Below are 20,000 nucleotides of genomic sequence, written 5' to 3' on the forward strand. Positions count from 1 at the left end.
TGAATACAATTAATACTCTTGTACCTTCAATAAAATTCACAATAGAATATAAAGAAAATAATTGTATCCCACTTCTAGTTGTCTTAATTACTAGCAACAATACTAATTTCTGTTTAAAGTATACAGGAAACCAACAAATAATTTTCATATATTCACTTTTATTCAAACCTTGCTAAACAAATTAAGATATCAACATTTAACTGTATGTATCTTAGAGCACTTAGAATTTATATTCTTGAATTCTTTGACGATTAGTTTAAAATCATTGACAAAATAGGAATTCATTATGTTATCCTTCTTTTTTTTTTAATTATGTACGAATAAGGCAAATAAGATATATTGCAATACAACCAGAGTTAATACAGAGCTTAAGAATATTCTCTGTCTACCTTTTCAACCCAATTTCATATCTACAATATCAATTCTAAAAACTATTTACATTAATTTAGTAATTAAATATAACAACACTTTAATAAATATGTTAATTAAGAGTAGTCCGTCTAATTCAAACAATATTGCACACAGTATCCTTTGTAAAGATTATAATAAGATCTATATTGGCCAGACATCAAAAAGATTAAGAAAAGGGGTTTTCCCAACACAAATATGCTCTTTCAAGAGGCCTAACAAAAATGACATTTCAGATCCTTAGCTTAAGATAGGCGATGCAATTAACTGAGATAAATCATCTATAATCTGCAAGACCAACGACTTTAAGGTAAGAAATCCTCTGGAAACTATGTTCATTGAAGCCACGTGCGCCAGGAATTTTAACCTCCACCCTTGATTATTCCTTGATCTTCTTTCCCTATCCTTTGTGATTGGAGAGCATAGGGCCCAAATCAAGAAACTGTAACCACGCCCACCAATATTAAATTTTGTATATAAAACTCTGTACACAATTTTTATACTCAGTGTGAACTCGAAAATGTGGAATGAAGTACAAAAGTACTTGTTTAAGACCCAGTTTTCATTCGCCTTCTTACATGGATTTTATGATATTCTCAAACATACGGACTTTCGTGCTAAATTGTATATATATATATATACACTATATATATATATATATATATATATATATATATATATATATATTATACTTATTTGTGTGTTAATGTATGTATGTATGTTTATATATGTGTATACATACATACATATATATATGTATATATATATATATATATATATATATATATATATATATATACTTATTTGTGTGTGTTAATGTATGTATGTATGGTTTAATATATGTGTGTACATACTACATACATACATATCATATATATATATATATATATATATATGCATACTATGTACTATAAAATAATCGTATGGTAAAGAAATATGGATGGTTATGCTCTGGTGAAATTCTCTGTTAACCTAATAGCCGATTGCCAAGAAGGGAGAGGGGTTCTTATTCAAGCTCCCTGATCTAGAAAGATTTGTAAACAAATGTTCTGTCTAATTTTGATTCTGAAAATAGGCTCTAGAACTGGCTGTTTGGAACAAGCTTAAAGCCTAGAGGTAGGCCATTAATATTCAGAGATATGATTCACATCATGATTGTATTAAGATATAATTTAAGAGTATCCACTTATATTTGCTCATAGTTTTAAGTATCTTTTAAACGTTTTCTTGTCATTATCTTACCCAATAATGAGAAGGGAGTCATTAAAAACGTTATTTATAAAGAAAAATGACCTAACTTTTGAAATGACGGTGACTATGATGCACAAGTGAACATTTTTTGAGTTTCCTAAATGAAATCAATAAACGGGAAAGTAAATTCTGATCTTGAATGAATATACAACTATCAATGCTGACGCAGTACCACTTAACCCATAGTTAACTACCACTTAAACAGGCCAACAATTCTCCAGACTTGTTCATTTGTTTCATTGTGTCTTCAAGCCACAGTTTCTCGCTCATGTGAAAAGATAATACATTGAGGGTTAGAATCTAAATGGAAAATACGTTATCGTAAGTTGCTTTGTTATTTCATCATACAATATTGCATAAATTGATCGGTTATACTACTATTAATTCAGAATATAAAAAGAAGTATGAGCGAAAATTGAACGAACGGTTTACGGCCACTTCTCTGTCATAGAAAAAAAAAAACCCTATCATTAGAGATGTGGCCAAGCAACCAGCAAGGAACCAATTCTTAAGAAGCCGGTCAGGACTGCTTCTCCCAGTGGCCTGTAGGTGGCTTCCAGCTGTCCATTCATGAAAGCAGTGCAGGAAATATCTAGACACATACGTCAATTGGTATTGTTGCTTGGCGTATGGATTTAGAACTGTCTACAATCAATCATGAATAAATTTCTTGAGCAATTCGCAAATTACTATTAGTATAATAATGATTATATTCATGTTGAATGAGTTTTATAACCTTGGTGATAATCTTCTTTTGTCTTATTTACGTGAGATGCTTGTCGAGAGGGCCCCTATTTTTATGCTTTACTCCTGAAAAATGAAGCATCCATTACTTGATAAATATGTCCATGCGAAGGATTCATTCACATGGAAATACTTGCAGATAAAGACTAACCGTTCGGTATACGTTATCTTGAGATTTTTGGAAATGTGATATGGTGTTGGTTAACGTTGGCATCTAATATGTTCAAAATTACCTCTAATAGTTATATATATATATATATATATATATATATATATATATATATATATATACATATATATATATGTATATATATATATATATATATATATATATATATATATATATATATATATATATATATATATATATATATATATATATATATATATACATACCTCTGTTATAGCCAGAAAACATAGAGAAAGAGAGTTTTGAGATGATTTATTTATGTAACACTGATGAACAAACGTATGCTAACTGAATATTAATTAGAGCCCACTTTATACTGCTATTCATTGTCATTAGTTAGGCACTGATACAAAAAGAGAAAGAGAGAGAGAGAGAGAGATACCTTTCATTGGAGAGGTTATGGCTGAGATGTGTTTCAGAAACAGGTAATATTTCGAACGTAATTATATATATTTACTGTGATTTATAAATCTTAGAAAATGTCAGTATAATTCTAATTTGATTATCAAATTGCTTATATAGCATATGGGAAATTTTTTAGCCTGTGGGTCCCTGGTATCCTCTGTGTGAAGCCTCATTTCATGTTTCTATCTTTTTCTACCTCTACGCAAGAATATTTCCTTTCATAGTTGAACATTAAATATTACGGCCTGTGTATTGTATTACATCCACTCTCGATATGAGCTTAGTTTCATCTCTGATACTGAGTGATTCCCTCTGGTGTTTTTTCCCATTTTCGCACTCGATAACGTAGTTAGAGTGTTTCCAGGGCAAATGCCTTGTGATTTTGTCCTTACTTCTCTATGCAAAGAAAGTCATTTAATTTTTTTTAATGTAAATTTTATTTTACTCAGAGGAATTATTTGCGTGATTCCAAACCGGTCAATATGCTTCACACTCTATTGAAGGGATGTAAGGTCTTTAATAATAATACCTTCCCCTCTTGGAAAATGTAGAGATAGGGAGATGGCTAGTCCCATTTATCAGACACTTCTTTTAAAATAAATTTCTGCCTTTTACCTCCCAAAACTTCCAATTACTCAGATACCTTTGCCGAAGTTCGCTTTATTTTGTGATGGTATGCTGATAATAGCTATGAGGTTATGTTAGCAAATAAATGAAAATGAACAAGAATTCTTTTACCCGGCTGAGTAATCTTTCATTCGTGGTTGTTTTTTAATATGGAAATAACATTAATATGTTTTCATCGTTTAAATGAAAGTCTTAATAAAAAAGATATGTTTTTGCTGTTACGGAGACAAACAGACTGACAACATTATAGGAGGAAATCGAGGACAGTTCTCTTCTCCTCCTGTCATCTGCTCTTTTATATCTGCAAGAGTTTAAATCATTTGCACAATAGAACTGTTGCTTGCTTGGGCTATAGCATCTTAACCAAGCAGAGATGCTTCACTGCCTGCCATCTACGATTTTAGAGCGCTGTACAAGAATAAAAAGCATCTCATCTTGTGGTTTTCTCCTATTTGAGACGCACACTACCTAAAACCTTGTAAAAGTAAAGTTATTCAAACATATATTTTAAGCATTAATGAACACATTAACTTTGCTTTTAAAACTTAATTTTGAAATAATCATCTATACTATCTTATGTAAATGCACATAATATTATGTAAATGTGAACTATCTGACCCATGAAGCTCTCTTGCCCGCCAAGCATTATACAAAGAAATCTAGAAGCATAAAATATATTTTGATCAGGAGTAACGCTGTAACTTTCAGTATCGGCATTGTGCCACCTAACCCTTAGTTAACTATGAATAAAAAAAGCTGACAACTTTCCAAACATTTTTCTTTATTTTTCGTCGTTTTTTTTAAAACCAAATTTTTACGCTTGACTCATGTGAAGAGTTAATGCAAAAATGGTAGGACTGCACATGCAAAGGCAATCTAGAGGAAATGCTATACTATCTGATAATACACGATCGCATGAAGACATAGTTTAGTAAATGTAAATGAGATAATTCAAAGACACACGCACACACACACACAGAGTACGCAGGTGACTTTTATTCATGAGATTACTTAACAGTAAATCAGAAAAAGACTCTACCTATCAAATAAATTATAACTATTCAGTGATTTATAATTCGAAGAAATTGCCAGTAGAAGTCTATTTTTTCCTGTCCAGCAAAACCACAAACAAGTAGAATTTCAGTAGTTGCCTATGTGGTGTCATACACATGTATTTACTAGAATACTAAAGAGAATTATGCCCGTATGAAGATAATTTATTTAACTTGTATAAGTGTATCATGAAGTTGTGCATATTCGTAAACCTAGATATATGCATTAGCATTTGCTTTTAACGAGATATTAGTGGTAATATGTGCAAGAAACAATAAACGCAGACAACATATCTCCAATTTCTGCGGTCTTGAGGCTTATGTAACTGAAGTGCCGGCCCCCCTCCCCTCCCCTCCCCGCAAAATGAAGAAAAAAAAATAATAAAACAATCTGGACACTAAAGGGTTACAGAAAAATTCTAGATATAAAAACTTAAACAAACCTCCAACAATACATGCCACGAACAGATACCGAATCCTGGACTGAATAGAGAGAGAGAGAGAGAGAGAGAGAGAGAGAGAGAGCTCTTCCAAGTCTGCCGCTTTTTCCCCCAGTGGTGGTGGAGGATTACACGAAGGGATTTATCTATCAATAGTTTTCCCAGAGAGTAAAATCCTACGACAGGTCTTGCGAGGAGTCTAAGTAAACACGCACGCAGTCTGAGAGAGAGAGAGAGAGAGAGAGAGAGAGAGAGAGAGAGAGAGAGAGAGAGAGAGAGATATCTTCATTATTGTAAAAGGAAAGAGTTGGAAAGGCTTTCCCTGGAAGGTGTAATCAAGGTACCTTCGAGGAAAAGTGAGAGTGTCCTGAAACAGAGGGAAATCATTATTGGAGATCCTGCTTTTAATTAGAAACCCCAAAGTTCCCTTGTACAACTGGAGTGTTTCTGCGATTGTAAACATGATATTACATTATGTAAAATACCTGACTTTATATATATTATATATATATATATATATATATATATATATATATATATATATTACACACATATATATGTACATATATATATGCATATATATATATATATAGATATATATATATATTATATATATATATATAATATAATATATATATAAATATAAATAATACTATATATATATATACATATATATATATATATAATATATATATATTTATATATATATATATAGTATATATTATATATATACATATATGTGTGCGTGTATATATATATATATATATATATATATATATATCTATATATATATATATATAGTATATATGCTTGCGTATATGTCTATGTATATATGTACATATTTCAGAATCTGACAGCCATTGACTATAAGAAGCCAAAACTTGCAAAGAGCACTTGTGTGCATGTCACCAAGTTCATCAGTTTCCCAAAACAATAAATCATTTTCAAAGGATTTAGGGCTGAAATTGGTTGTTAGTCTGGGTATTAAGGCTGGTATTAGGCCATCAGAATACTTTCCACACAAACAAAGAGTGAAGGTAAATGGTGCATTTGCCTTCAACAAAATAAAAAGCCTTTTATTTTGTTGATAATATTCTTTATTAATTTCTGGGAACTGAAACAAACCTATCCTCTTTTGGAGTTTTTTATGTTATTTGAATAGTTTATATATATATATATATATATATATATATATATATATATATATATATATATATAGTGTGTGTGGTGTGTGTGTGTTTGTTTGTGGGTGTGGAAACGTGTGAGTACGTATATATGTCTTTTGCTTTTATTAGGTAAGGTCTCACTTTTTGTATTATCTCCTTTCAATAAAGAAAAAAACTACATTCAAGAGAATTAATTAGGCTCAAATACACACTACATATAAACACACTCAGACATATATGTATATATATATATATATATATATATATATATATATATATATATATATATATATATATATATATATATTCACAGTTTACATTTGAATGATCTCTTTTTCAAACCTTTTTTCAAAACCTTAAGAACTACCACTAGACATCCGCCATCATATCATCCCAGAACACAGAGACCTCAAATAAATTCACTTGGAAAAGCCATGACTTGAAAATGCAGAGCACCAAAGCTCCGTTGGAAATCGAAATCATTCCGTGCAATCATTTTTTGAGAAACGGGATGGTCAGGCAAAACGGAAAAGATAAAAAAAAGCTTCATTTATTCTGGGACGGAAGACAGGCAGGACAAAAGATATTCACATTTCGAGCGTCACAAGGGAGAATTGCATCTGACACGTATATTGGTGCTCCAATTGGGTACGATTGGGAAAGACAAACCAATCACTGTTCCGTGTCTGGATGACGCCACTGTTCAGAAGGCGCTGTCATCGGTCACCTAAGACTGTCTTATCTATGTAATAATTTTACTTTTGATATTTATATTTTTTATCAAAGATATTGAAGTCTGACTTTTGCTTGACTGACCGAATCTAATTTCAAAGATTTTGTTTGAATTTGTCAGAATTTAAACTTGCTTTCTGTCTCATATAAAAGAGACATTCGTTTAGTAAAAGAAGAACTGATCGTAAGGGCAAACTAAATAAATAGAAGTTTGAAAAATGGAATCAAAGACAAGAAAAAATATCTTTATGACGTAAATGTTATTTTTTGTAAAGCTGGAGGCACTCGCTTTTAATATCATCTTACTTAAGAAAATCTATTTGTACATTTTTATTGTTATCAAGTAAAACGGTTACATAACTTTAATTACACGTCGTGCTTTACTCATTGAAGTTGATAATACCTATTAGGTTGCTAAAATAGATCATTATTTTCAGTTTAAAATTGTTAAGTAATCCCAACTTTTTACTGTTTTCATGCTATAAACATGAGCAGTTTTAACTGCTTTTAGTCTATAAATAATGTTTCTAGTAAAACCCGTAACACAAAAGTGTAATCACAAAGACATTTTGATAATGTTCTTTCTTTTCTTTTCAGATCGAAAGGGGATAAGGACGGCAGCCTCACGAGAACAAATATTATTTCAACAAGTCTTGGTGATTCGTAAGAAAATAAAATGGAGCTAAGGTGGACTATAAATGTCTCAGATCTGTGAATAATGTTCTGTATATTATTTTACATGGATATGTTTCAGATATTCCATTCGTATGTAAAGACAAGCACGCACATGCATATACAATTTATATATGTATATATATATATATATATATATATATATATATATATATAATATATATTATTTATTTACACTAGGCAATACACAAGAATTCATTAAAGTTATGTAAATATAAGCATGCGCACACACACATTCTCTCTCTCTCCTCTCTCTCTCTCTCTCTCTCTCTCTCTCTCTCTCTCTATATATAATATATATATATATATATATATATATATATATATATATATATATATTAGACAAAGCTTAAATTCATACGAGATTAATGATTATTATTTATCAAATGAGTAAATGTCCGTAACAAAATTCTACTATGGAATTATTAGGAAGACTTAGAATATAGTGAAACCAGTGCCTCTACCTATCAATCTATATATCTACCTCTAATCTATCTATATAGGTATCTGTTACGACATTAATTCATATCAATAGTTGCTCGTCAGGGAGAGACGAAAACCAGTAACAGATCAGGTTAATTTGCAATTGCAAAGAACGCCCGGGTGTAACTTTGCATCGAAATGGGGTCATGTCCTTCTGAAATGGACCATTCTCTTTGACTGGATGAGAGTCAATGGCCTTTAGGCTCCGAGTTTATCCCTTTACGAGACTTCGATTCCCTGTACCAGTATCGCTTTGTAGGAATTAGGATGCTCATTTTTTTAAATACTTATTTTGACGAACACTTAGGATTACTTTGATTCCCAGGGGTTGTATTGAGCGAGGGTAATAGGCTCTAACTCTTATATTGTAGCTGTGAGTAATTACCTCTTTTATCAAGGTGTATTACATATTTCCAGTCGTAACTTTCTCGACGCGAAAAATAAACTCAAGCGAATATTTTTTGTATTTATAAAAGAATGGCAGTGCATGTAACGCTTACAGCATAGCTTAATCTAATGCAGGAGTTATGAACAGCTTAGCAATGATATAAACAATGTGTTTTGCTTTCTTCAGGGCTTACGAAATTAGGAAGTTATATTTATTTAATAACATTAGAAGAATGAAAATTAAACAAGACACATTAACATAAGATCATTATTCAACGAGAAATATTACAGCAAACATGAATTTTAAACTAACAAGTACGCAAATCCTTGAATTCGTAGGAAATGGCTGAAACGAGAAAAATGAACTTTAGGAATCACGGAACGGGACGAAGCGTTTAATTAATAGAAACCAACGAGCCTTCCAAGAGAGAGAGAGAGAGAGAGAGAGAGAGAGAATTCGCGCCAGCAAATTACCACAGGGGGGAAACACAAAAAGCAACGAAATTCTGATAAAAAGAAAAGGAAGGGACACGAAACACTTTTCCGATAAAAGGAAAGACTCTCACGAGGTTTCCGATAAAAGGAAAGACTTTTCCTCCTTCTCCTCCTCTTAAGTAAAGTCGCGGTTTCTTGAAAGCGAAGGCAGAAAAACGACTCAATAAAAAAAGGCAAAATGAAATGCTGAGATTTCTTGGGGAAATTTACGTCGACAAATGCCTGCAAAACGGAGGAAATTTTCACTCGAGGGAAAATTAGGTGGTACAAAGTTATCTCCTTGTAGGAAGCCGCAACATAACAGTTACTAGTTTCCTTTTTAGAAAAACACTTCTTTTATTTTGGTAAAATTATTGTCATTGAGTACAAAAGCTTGAAAGTAGATAATGATGTTAGGGAAAAGAACGGAAATATATCCAAGAGGATTATCAGTGAGGAATTATATAGGAATGAGTATCCTAACTTCTCTGACTTTTTTTTTCAACTCTGCCATGTATTACAGTCGACTAATTATCAAGTAACAGTTCATCTTTTTTTATCTAAATTCGCTGAGATAGACTCAGGAAAACCCATTTACTGATTAATTTACCTTAAAACGCTTAAAGTTATAACAAATATACGAAATTTTTCCATCGTCTGTCTTCCCCTAAATTAGAAAAAATCTTTCTAAAATGAAATTATTTCTGGTGGAAGGAGAGTAAGGAATTACTGTCATCATAATTTGTGAACAACAATTAAGAAATACAAGAAGATGAGGATATTAAAATGAATTTTGACCTCTCTAATGATTCTTTTTCTTTCAGATATTCCAAGGAAAATTATTTGAAATATATATTATGGAGCTGATATTAGAATAAGCATTGTGAGATGAGATATCAAAGCGAGAATGTATGGAAAAGCTCAGTAATTTATTAGGGTATATTCTTATGAAGGTGTTGCAAACAGATACATATTACTACTAAAAATGTGTTGGAAGTGAGAACAACGTCAAGAAAATTAATATTTTTAAGAAAAGATTCCATTGGAAACAAACTTTCTTTCCTAATTTTACATAGTTATTTTTCGTAAGTTTATGATTTCGATTTTCGTAAATTTTACTTAAAGGTTTTCCGTGAATTTCAAAAGGAAAATAAAGACAAGGTCAGCAAATACAATTATATATAATTGTATGAAGCAAATAGTTTATGTGATATTGAAACAAGAAAAGAAGTAACATACTTCTACAAAAAGTCTTTCGTTGTGTTCAGTTGTATGTTTATTCAAGTGTATATTTTCAGTGATTAAAGAAATTCCGTTAACAAACTTTTCTGAATCTTATAGTTTACTAATAGTGTTTTAATAAGTTGGTGTGTGAAAGGTCTTTCCATGTCAGTGAAATTAATAAAATATCATTGAAAACAATAATGTGAGAAAAAAATAGTTCGTATAATGTGATTGAAAATTATCTAGTGATCGAAGTGAGTGTCTATAAAATCTGATATGATGCGCTCTTGATATTTATTCGGCGTAAGAATTTAGGAAAATATTCGACGAAGGAATATCTTTACATCCGCATAGATAAGTGAGTGGTTTCTGTCTTCAATCTGGAACCACTCATGTACCAAATATGTCTCGGCATCGACCATCTGGCATCCTGCTGATGACGTCATACTGCTGCCAACCTGTTATAAACACCGTTGACGGTACATGAGCTTCTGATTGGCGGACTGCATTACCAACAGCAAGGATGCTACCAACTAACGTCATCTCTCTTGTGAAAAAGGTAAGTTAGATTTTAGAAGTTTAAGTTCGCAAGATTTTAGGAGTTTAGTTCGCAAGAAATATATGTAAACAATACTAAAGTTGCTGATTTTATTTTGTAAATTAGGGCAGTTTGAGGATTATCTTAAGATGAGACTAGGCTGGCATAATCAGGTGAGGTTATGTCGGATGATTTTGCTACAAATTCCTGCCGGATTTCAAGACCTTCATCTTCCCATGGCACTTCAGTTTGATGGTGATTGGAGTTAAAAACCATTAAAATCACAACATACAAACCAATTTTAGATATTAAGAATGATATATCTGTGACAACTTCGAAATAACAACCTATGTTTCATGCATGTAAAGCATGAACAATGATATATATCCGTGGTTCCCAACCTTTGTCACTTTCAGGAACCGCTGAGACAATTTTTCTTATCCCAAGGAACCCCTATATATATATATATATATATATATATATATATTATATATATATATATATATATATATATATATATATATATATATTATATATAAGCATTTGTAATACTTATCTTTAGTAAAACTGACTCTCGCTCGACATTTTGTAATAAAACAAATTATAACACTACGATTCCTAGCGACACAGACAGCCTATAAATAAGAAATAATTAAATAAAACATGAATTTTCACGGAACCCCAGGCGATCGTTCACGGAACCCTAAGGTTCCGCGGAATCCCGGTTGGGGATTACTGATATATATTATGAAGACGAAAATACTTGTATTCTAATAGAAGGTATGAACAAATATAATACGAAGACAATGAATGCTAGATATCTAGAAAACGAAAAATAAATCAGAAAAAATGACATTTACCTCAGCCTCAGCAAGTACGTGAAATTAAGTGGTTCTCTGACAGAGCAATGGCAATTTATATTCAACTTCCTCGGGGGAACGTTTCAGGATTTCCTTGATGAAATGAGTCCCTTATAAACGTCCGTTGTATGAGAGCTCATGTCGCGAAGGAGAACTTAGGAGAATGCAGCTACGGACGAAGAAAGAAGAGTGAATACGCAGATTCTTCCTTTTGCAGGCCGTTATTACACTTGTGTATTGCCAATATGGGGAGCGGATGGGTTAAAAGTTGGCTGGAACGATAAACAATCAGAAAATTAAACATACTAGGAGGGAAAATATTTGTATCATATCATGTACTGGTCGAATACACTTCAGCAAATTAACCATTTGTAATACAAGCAGCCGGTATTGCTCTAATTTTCTTTTTTCTTAATAATCAGTATAAAGAAACAATAATAATCCTACGAAGCATACTAAAGAATCGGAAATTATGCCGCATATATATTTTGAAACACACAGATAGTCATGCCAATGCAACTGAATCATTTGAAATGCAAAACAGTGAATAAACGATGTAAATGAATCTCTCGACCGAGGAGAAACATTTTGCAGATCACGCTATATGTAGGTGATAGGAAAGAAAGTCTTGTCATTATACTCCTAGTTATTATTTAGGGAATGAAGCGTCATTTCAAATTCCAATCAGCCTTAATTTTTTAAATTCAAGGTATCTAATTTATTAGATACGTTTTATGTTTTTGTCTTCTAGATTTTTCCTTTACCTCTTGATACCAGAGAATGTTAAAAACTTTTTATATTTACCATGACCCTGGTTCAGGTGACCGGTATTAATGAACGTATGTGAAGACAGTTTTGTCAATTGTCTCTGTTTAAAACATTTATTTTCATTTGGGCATAGTATTTCATTCAAATAGTGTTTCATTCAAATAGTATTTCATTCAAGCTGTAATATATTACACGTAATATATTGCCAACATATGTATGAGCTGCAAGTTTTACCCATTTTCTTTTTCAGTGCGGACTCATGGTGTAACCGTTTTCTTTTCCTAACTTATTTAGGTTATAAACTTCGACCATTTTCTTTCTCCTAAGGTGAATAACCACGATTTTTATCCTGGTATATAGTGTGGAAAATCGAACTTCAATTCTCTTAACAACTTTCTCTTCTCGGTTCTAATATATATATATATATATATATATATATATATATATATATATATATTATTCTATTCTTTTAAGTGTGTCGTTTATCTTTGCTTTATTTTACTTCTTCAGAGAAGTGTATCCTTTATAAGGTAAGCTTATGTCACCTTTGGCTCCAATAACAATAAATAATAATAATAATAATAATAATAAAAATTATTATTATTATTATTATTTGGCCGATGTTCATATCTCGTGAAAGAAATGTTTTCTAAAAATAATAATTTATTGATATGATAACAAAAGTGGTTAACAAATCTTAGTCTAAGGGCGTAACGCCGGAATTCCAACGTTTCCAACCGTATCATCGGTTCATTGTTTTCAAGGAAAGGTGAGCTTGAACTGATTGAAATGGGGTCGTTCGGCGGTATTTATTGTGTCCCAGGTGCTCTGTCTGATGGGCGCTGCATTTTCATTGGCTGAACAGAGGATTAAGTCCCTGAGGTCAAAAGCCGTTCTTGCAGAGGTTTTTGGAAGGCTCGCACTGCCTCTTCTCGTGCGGACGCTGGAGACTGGGAGCGTAGTATTGGGAAGGTCATTGCCGATAGACGGGGGCACCTGATTGGCCCGTTCGATCGGCTCTATGGTGCTGGCGGCGGCGCCCTTCGTGCCACCGTCGGGAGGAGTGAAGTTCTCTTGGGTGGTTGGTTGTGAAGGCTGGGCGGTCTCTCCCTTCCCGATGTTTGTAGGGACCTCCAAGAGGCTGGAGGCGGGACGGTGGTCTGCTGCCTTATCGATAATTCTGATATTAGGAATAATGTCATTCCTAATTCTATCCTGGTATTGTGGACGTTTTTGGCATGATTATGGATGGTGCCTTCCTGAGCGTGCAGGATATCCTCTTCGAAAATCGCATAGTCGTCATACCAATGTAAGCGCCGGGGCATTCCCGGGACAGGGCATTTGTACTGGTAGACAACGTTAGTTTTCTTGAGAGGGTCCTGCAACACGGGGGCTGGATTGTTTTTCATAATCAGGCCACTGGTCTTCTTGCTCTTGTAGTAAATTATTAGTTTCACTTTTTTCGCAGGGTCCGTGGGGGAGACGTTCCTTTCTATGATGGTACGAAGGGCTCGCTCGTCCTCTTTGTATTTCTTATGAAATACTCCCTTGTAAAAGGAGAGTGACGTCTTCAAGGGCGGCGGGACGAGGCTCCTGCTGATACCACTTATCGATGTTTCTGCGAATGCATTTAGTGATGTCCCGGTTGGAATACCCGTTTGTTAATTAAACTTGGGCAACACGTTCTAATTCAGTGTGCGTGTCCTTCCACGAAGAGCAGTGTGAGAGAGCTCTCCTGATGAAGGCGCTGATCGCAGTGCGCTTGTATCTCTCTGGACACTCGCTCTCGCCGTTCAGGCACATGCCCAGGTTCGTGGGTTTCGTATACACCTGTGTTACGAAGCGCTCCTCTTGTTGCCCGACGAGGACGTCAAGGAAGGGGAGGCGACGGTCACGGCATGTTTTCGATGGTGAAGTTGAGTCTGCTGTGGTCGTGGAAGGCTTGTCGCAGGCGCTCTATTTCTTCCCCACCGTGCTGGCGCTGATGAAAGTGTCGTCAATATACCGGACGTACATAGACGGCTTCTCGATGTTGGCGAATACCCGACGTTCCACAGCACCCATGTAGAAGTTCGCGAAAAGTACTCCGAGGGGAGAACCCATCGCTACTCCGTCTTTCTGTGTGTACATATGTCCTCTGTGGGTGGAGAAAGGGGCCTTTTTTGTACAAATTTCAAGGAGTTTTTCGGAGGGCATGCTCAGGGATGTTTAATGGGGGCGTGGAGTCGTCTCTATATACACGATCCAGGATTATCTGAATTGTTTCATCCACGGGACGTTCGTTAAGAGGGACTCCACGTCCATCGATGCAATAACTCCTCCGGGGGGTGTCGTTTTCAGTGCTTCTAAAAAACTCTGGCAGATGACTTCAAACTGTGGTCATCTGGAACATAAGGAGTCAAAATAGTATTCAATTTCTTCGCAAGCTGGTATGTAGGAGCGGGAATTTGGCTAATAATGGGGCGTAACGGGTTCCCTGGTTTATGGGTTTTAAACGTTCCCGTATATGTAGCCAAGGTCGTAGTCCCCTACGATCGGCAGCAAGTGAAGGGCATTGGAAGCTGCATTGACAGTCTCAATAATCCTATTAGCCTCACGTTTAATGTCATCTACCGGGTTCTTGGTGATTCTCTGGAATTTGCTGCTGTCTGCCAGTATCTCATCCAACTTGTGGTGGTATTCTTCAGTGCGGATGAGTACAAACGCAGCGGTTTTATCGGCCCGACGGACGGTGACGTCCTCTTTCGCTCGGAGTTCTTTGGGCAGCTTCCCTCAGGCGCCTGTCGATCACATCACTCTTGTAATCACCGCGTTCCGTGAGGGCCTCGGCCAAGAGGAGGGGCTGCAGGGCGTCCGTAGTACGTATGGTGCCTTGATCTTCATGCTTGTGTATGGTGTCCAGCAGGTACTCGATCTCAAGGCGTTTCTCCATGGGCCTCGGTTCGGGTGGAGAAATGGCAATTGAGTCCCACGTAGAATTCTGTCTTGTTCGGCGGTAGGTACGTAGTCGGTCAGGTTAATGTATTCTTCTCTCTTCTGCGGGAGCCGTAGTTTTCCTCCGTTGAGGGCGACCAGCTTCCTAGTTATCGTCCTCATTCTCTTTTCGGCATCCTTCTCTTCTAGGCGGTGCAGGCATTCCATGATGGCGGTGGGGTGAGCCCGTTCTTGGGTGGAATCATCGTCTCTGTTGGCCGTTCCATAACGTGAGGCTAATAGGATTATTGAGACTGTCAATGCAGCTTCCAATGCCCTTCACTTGCTGCCGATCGTAGGGGTTGGAGACTACGACCTTGGCTACATATACGGGAACGTTAAAAACCCATAAACCAGGAACCCGTTACGCCCCATTATTAGCCAAATTCCCGCTCCTACATACCAGCTTGCGAAGAAATTGAATACTATTTTGACTCCTTATGTTCCAGATGACCACAGTTTTGAAGTCATCTGCCGAGTTTTTAGAAGAAGCACTGAAAACGACCACCCCCGGAGGAGTTATTGCATCGATGGACGTGGAGTCCCTCTTCACGAACGTCCCGATGAAACAATTCAGATAATCCTGGATCGTGTAATAGAGACGACTCCACGCCCCCATTAAACATCCCTGAGCATGCCCTCCGAAAACTCCTTGAAATTTGTACAAAAAAAGGCCCCTTTCTCCACCCACAGAGGACATATGTACACACAGAAAGACGGAGTAGCGATGGGTTCTCCCCTCGGAGTACTTTTCGCGAACTTCTACCATGGGTGCTGGGTAACGTCGGGTATTCGCCAACATCGAGAAGCCGTCTATGTACGTCCGGTATATTGACGACACTTTCATCAGCGCCAGCACGGTGGAAGAAATAGAGCGCCTGCGACAAGCCTTCCACGACCACAGCAGACTCAACTTCACCATCGAACATTGCCGTGACCGTCGCCTCCCCTTCCTTGACGTCCTCGTCGGGCAACAAGAGGAGAGCGCTTCGTAACACAGGTGTATACGAAACCCACGAACCTGGGCATGTGCCTGAACGGCGAGAGCGAGTGTCCAGAGAGATACAAGCGCACTGCGATCAGCGCCTTCATCAGGAGAGCTCTCTCACACTGCTCTTCGTGGAAGGACACGCACACTGAATTAGAACGTGTTGCCCAAGTTTTAATTAACAACGGTATTCCAACCGGGACATCACTAAATGCATTCGCAGAAACATCGATAAGTGGTATCAGCAGGAGCCTCGTCCGCCGCCCTTGAAGACGTCACTCTCTTTACAAGGGAGTATTTCATAAGAAATACAAAGAGGACGAGCGAGCCCTTCGTACCATCATAGAAAGGAACGTCTCCCCCACGGACCCTGCGAAAAAGTGAAACTAATAATTTACTACAAGAGCAAGAAGAACCCCCTCCCCCTCCTCCCCCCCCCCTCCCCCAAGTGGCCTGATTATGAAAAACAATCCAGCCCCCGTGTTGCAGGACCCTCTCAAGAAAACTAACGTTGTCTACCAGTACAAATGGCCCTGTCCGGGAATGCCCCGGCGCTTACATTGGTATGACGGACTATGCGATTTTCGAAGAGGATATCCTGCCACGCTCAGGAAGGCGCCATCCATAATCATGCCAAAAACGTCCACAATACCAGGATAATTAGGAATGACATTATTCCTAATATCAGAATTATCGATAAGGCAGCAGACCACCGTCGCCTCCGCCTCTTGGAGGCCCTACACATCGGGAAGGAGAGACCCAGCCTCAACACCACCCAAGAGACTTCACTCCTCCCGACGGTGGCACGAAGGGCGCCGCCCGCCAGCACCATAGAGCCGATCGAACGGGCCAATCAGGTGCCCCGTCTATCGGCAATGACCTTCCCAATACTACGCTCCCAGTCTCCAGCGTCCGCACGAGAAGAGCAGTGCGAGCTTCCACCTCTGCAAGACGGCTTGACTCAGGGACTTAATCCTCTGTTCAGCCAATGAAAATGCAGCGCCCATCAGACAGAGCACCTGGGACACAATAAATACCGCCGAACGACCCCATTTCAAGGCTGGCTTAATCTCCAACAACAAACCCATTTCAATCAGTTCAAGCTCACCTTTCCTTGAAAATGAACCGATGATACGGTTGGAAAACGTTGGAATTCCGTAACACCCTTAGACTAAGATTTGTTAACCACTTTTGTTATCATATCAATAAATTATTATTTTTAGAAAACATTTCTTTCACCGAGATATGAACATCGGCCAGCTATTAGCAAATATCAGCCCTGATGAGAAGAGAATAATAAGAAGAATTGAAAAGACCATATATAAAATCAATTCCACTGATGCTGCCATCATCTTTAACAAAACATGTTTGAGAGAGGGTCTCCTACCTTCATATATTATTATTATTATTATTATTATTATTATTATTATTATTATTATTATTATTATTATTATTATTATTATTATTATTATTATTATTATTATTATTATTATTAATCATTTCTTCAATTAATAATAATAAAAATAATGCCAAGCACGAGTTCCTCAAGATTAACATTTTTAATCTCCTACCTATCACTCAATCGAATGTTCCTTCAACACTGCCAGCAATAAATAAAATTCATTCCTCGGTCTTCCTATATTCTGAGGCTAAAGTTTTATCGCAAACATATTTCTTCCCTCGGCAAGGTTAATGCAGTTGTACCCTGAAACCGGTAAATGATGGCGATCCACGATTGCGATGTATATCAAAAGTGTCAGGATAAATATTCAATTCTATTAATTCTTAAGCCACCCAGCCTCGTGTATTTGAAGGGGGATAAAAACTGTTCTGATTCTTTGTTTTTTATTCAGAGTTTTTCAGTTTCCCATTGCTATTTTTCGTTCTCCTATGCTACATATTCATAAATTAAGAAGTAAAGTCTTTCCCAGAGTTAATTTTTTAAGATAATTTTTTTCATAAACTGAAAAAAAACACCTTTCTTTTATATATTCATGTATATTTCAATGAAATTTCGTTTGTTATACTTAATCGGCGAAATAATACAGAGGTTTTGACATATTTGTCACGTTCAGTGTTTAAAGCAACTGAATTTCAATGAAAAACTTTATACAATTTCTTGTTCTAAAAGAGGAAATCAATATTCATATTCAATATTACAGGACTGTTATTCATTTCTAAGAAATTCCTATTGGTTTGCACCCCTCACGTCCCCTGTTTCCTCACGGTAAATATCCTAACCAGATAGAAATCCCCGTCAGTTTAAGAGTGGATTCATTCCGTGGAAATCCATTAGAAGAAAAGGCCTCTTGTGCTCTTTTAGTTGGAAAGGGAATGATTTCTGGTTTTCGAAGCTTTTCTTTTTCTTGTCTAATTCTTATGCTGGGCGGTAGTTTACACTTTTCTTTTGCTGGGGGCGTTCAGTTATCTACATAGAAGAAGGCATCAAGTTTTCCTTTGAAAAGAAAACTTGATTTCTTATCTTTTCTCGAAAATGTAACAAACCCAGCTAATGTAAAACGTAAAATGCATCGGAAAAACATTAGATAATATAAATAAAAGCTACGAAAATCAGAAATCAATGCCTTTCAAATTATAAGAGCAAGTCTATAGTAAATGATACTGTTTAATATACAAAATTACTAAAAAGCACATAAGGCAATCCAAGTACGCTTTGCTCCAGCAGAGACCAACAAAAGTTTAATAGCAGGGGGAAGCAACGCCTATAAAAACGTGAGCAGAACTACAAACTTTGAAACCGAGACCTCCGAAGTATTCTCATCCTGTACGCTTCTAGATTAAATTCCCTGAATTTCCAGAAGAGATATTTGCATAGATTTCTCTTCCTTCATTTTAAAGCAGATACTTTGCATTCAAAGTGTTTTCCAAGGCAAAGATCTCATTTCTCATACGACCACCTCCGCCAGAAAGACTTTTCGCGTCTTGTTGGGCCGCCTGCGATCTCTGCGGACCTAATAAAGACAAAAAAGCGTTCTCATGAGCTTTAGTTTCCGGAAGGAGGCACTGGCGGTGACTTGGATGAGTGCAAGATTTTTTTCTGACTGTGAAATGTAATTAAATCTAGTCTTTATGTCTTGTATTTATTTTTGTCATAGACATAGAAAAACCAGTTATATAATAAATGAAAATAAACTTTCAATACTTTGAAGATTACAGATCAAAAGCAAAAGGAGATATATTTATCATAGATTTAGTTTATGGACTCCTACGCTGGAAAAAGTATCCCCCAAAATTTCAAAGACTTTAGGTTTGATAAAAGAGAAAAGGAGTGTAGCATATTCAGGTAAGTCTAAAGATATCCATTTCCTATCAGACTATGAGAGATTATGAAATCAACATCCGAGAAAGGATGTAAATTGTTTAGAGAGCGTACATGATCAGATATGGTCTCTCTCTCTTCCTCTCTTCTCTCTCTCTCTCTCTCGTCTCTAATTTTATAATTAATATTATAATTGAAATAATAAATAATTATATAATAATAATAATATAATATATATACATATATATATATATATATATATATATATATATATATATATATATATATATTACACTTTAGTCCATTTTACCAACTTT

At 35.7% G+C, this 20,000-nt stretch overlaps 1 protein-coding gene across 2 annotated transcripts in view; it reads left to right on the plus strand.

Annotated features, from left to right (window-relative positions):
• Nucleotides 1-20,000, plus strand: part of LOC135224489 (regulating synaptic membrane exocytosis protein 2-like) — a 418,548-nt gene that overhangs the window by 285,114 nt on the left and 113,434 nt on the right. For both annotated transcript variants that reach the window (XM_064263493.1, XM_064263494.1), the window contains exon 2: nucleotides 9,877-10,835. In XM_064263493.1, coding sequence (XP_064119563.1) covers nucleotides 10,800-10,835 — 36 coding nt within the window. In that variant the 5' untranslated portion in view covers nucleotides 9,877-10,799. The remainder of the gene's footprint in view (nucleotides 1-9,876; nucleotides 10,836-20,000) is intronic.

Source organism: Macrobrachium nipponense, chromosome 12 (assembly GCF_015104395.2).
Source record: "Macrobrachium nipponense isolate FS-2020 chromosome 12, ASM1510439v2, whole genome shotgun sequence".
Taxonomy (NCBI): Eukaryota; Metazoa; Arthropoda; class Malacostraca; order Decapoda; family Palaemonidae; genus Macrobrachium; species Macrobrachium nipponense.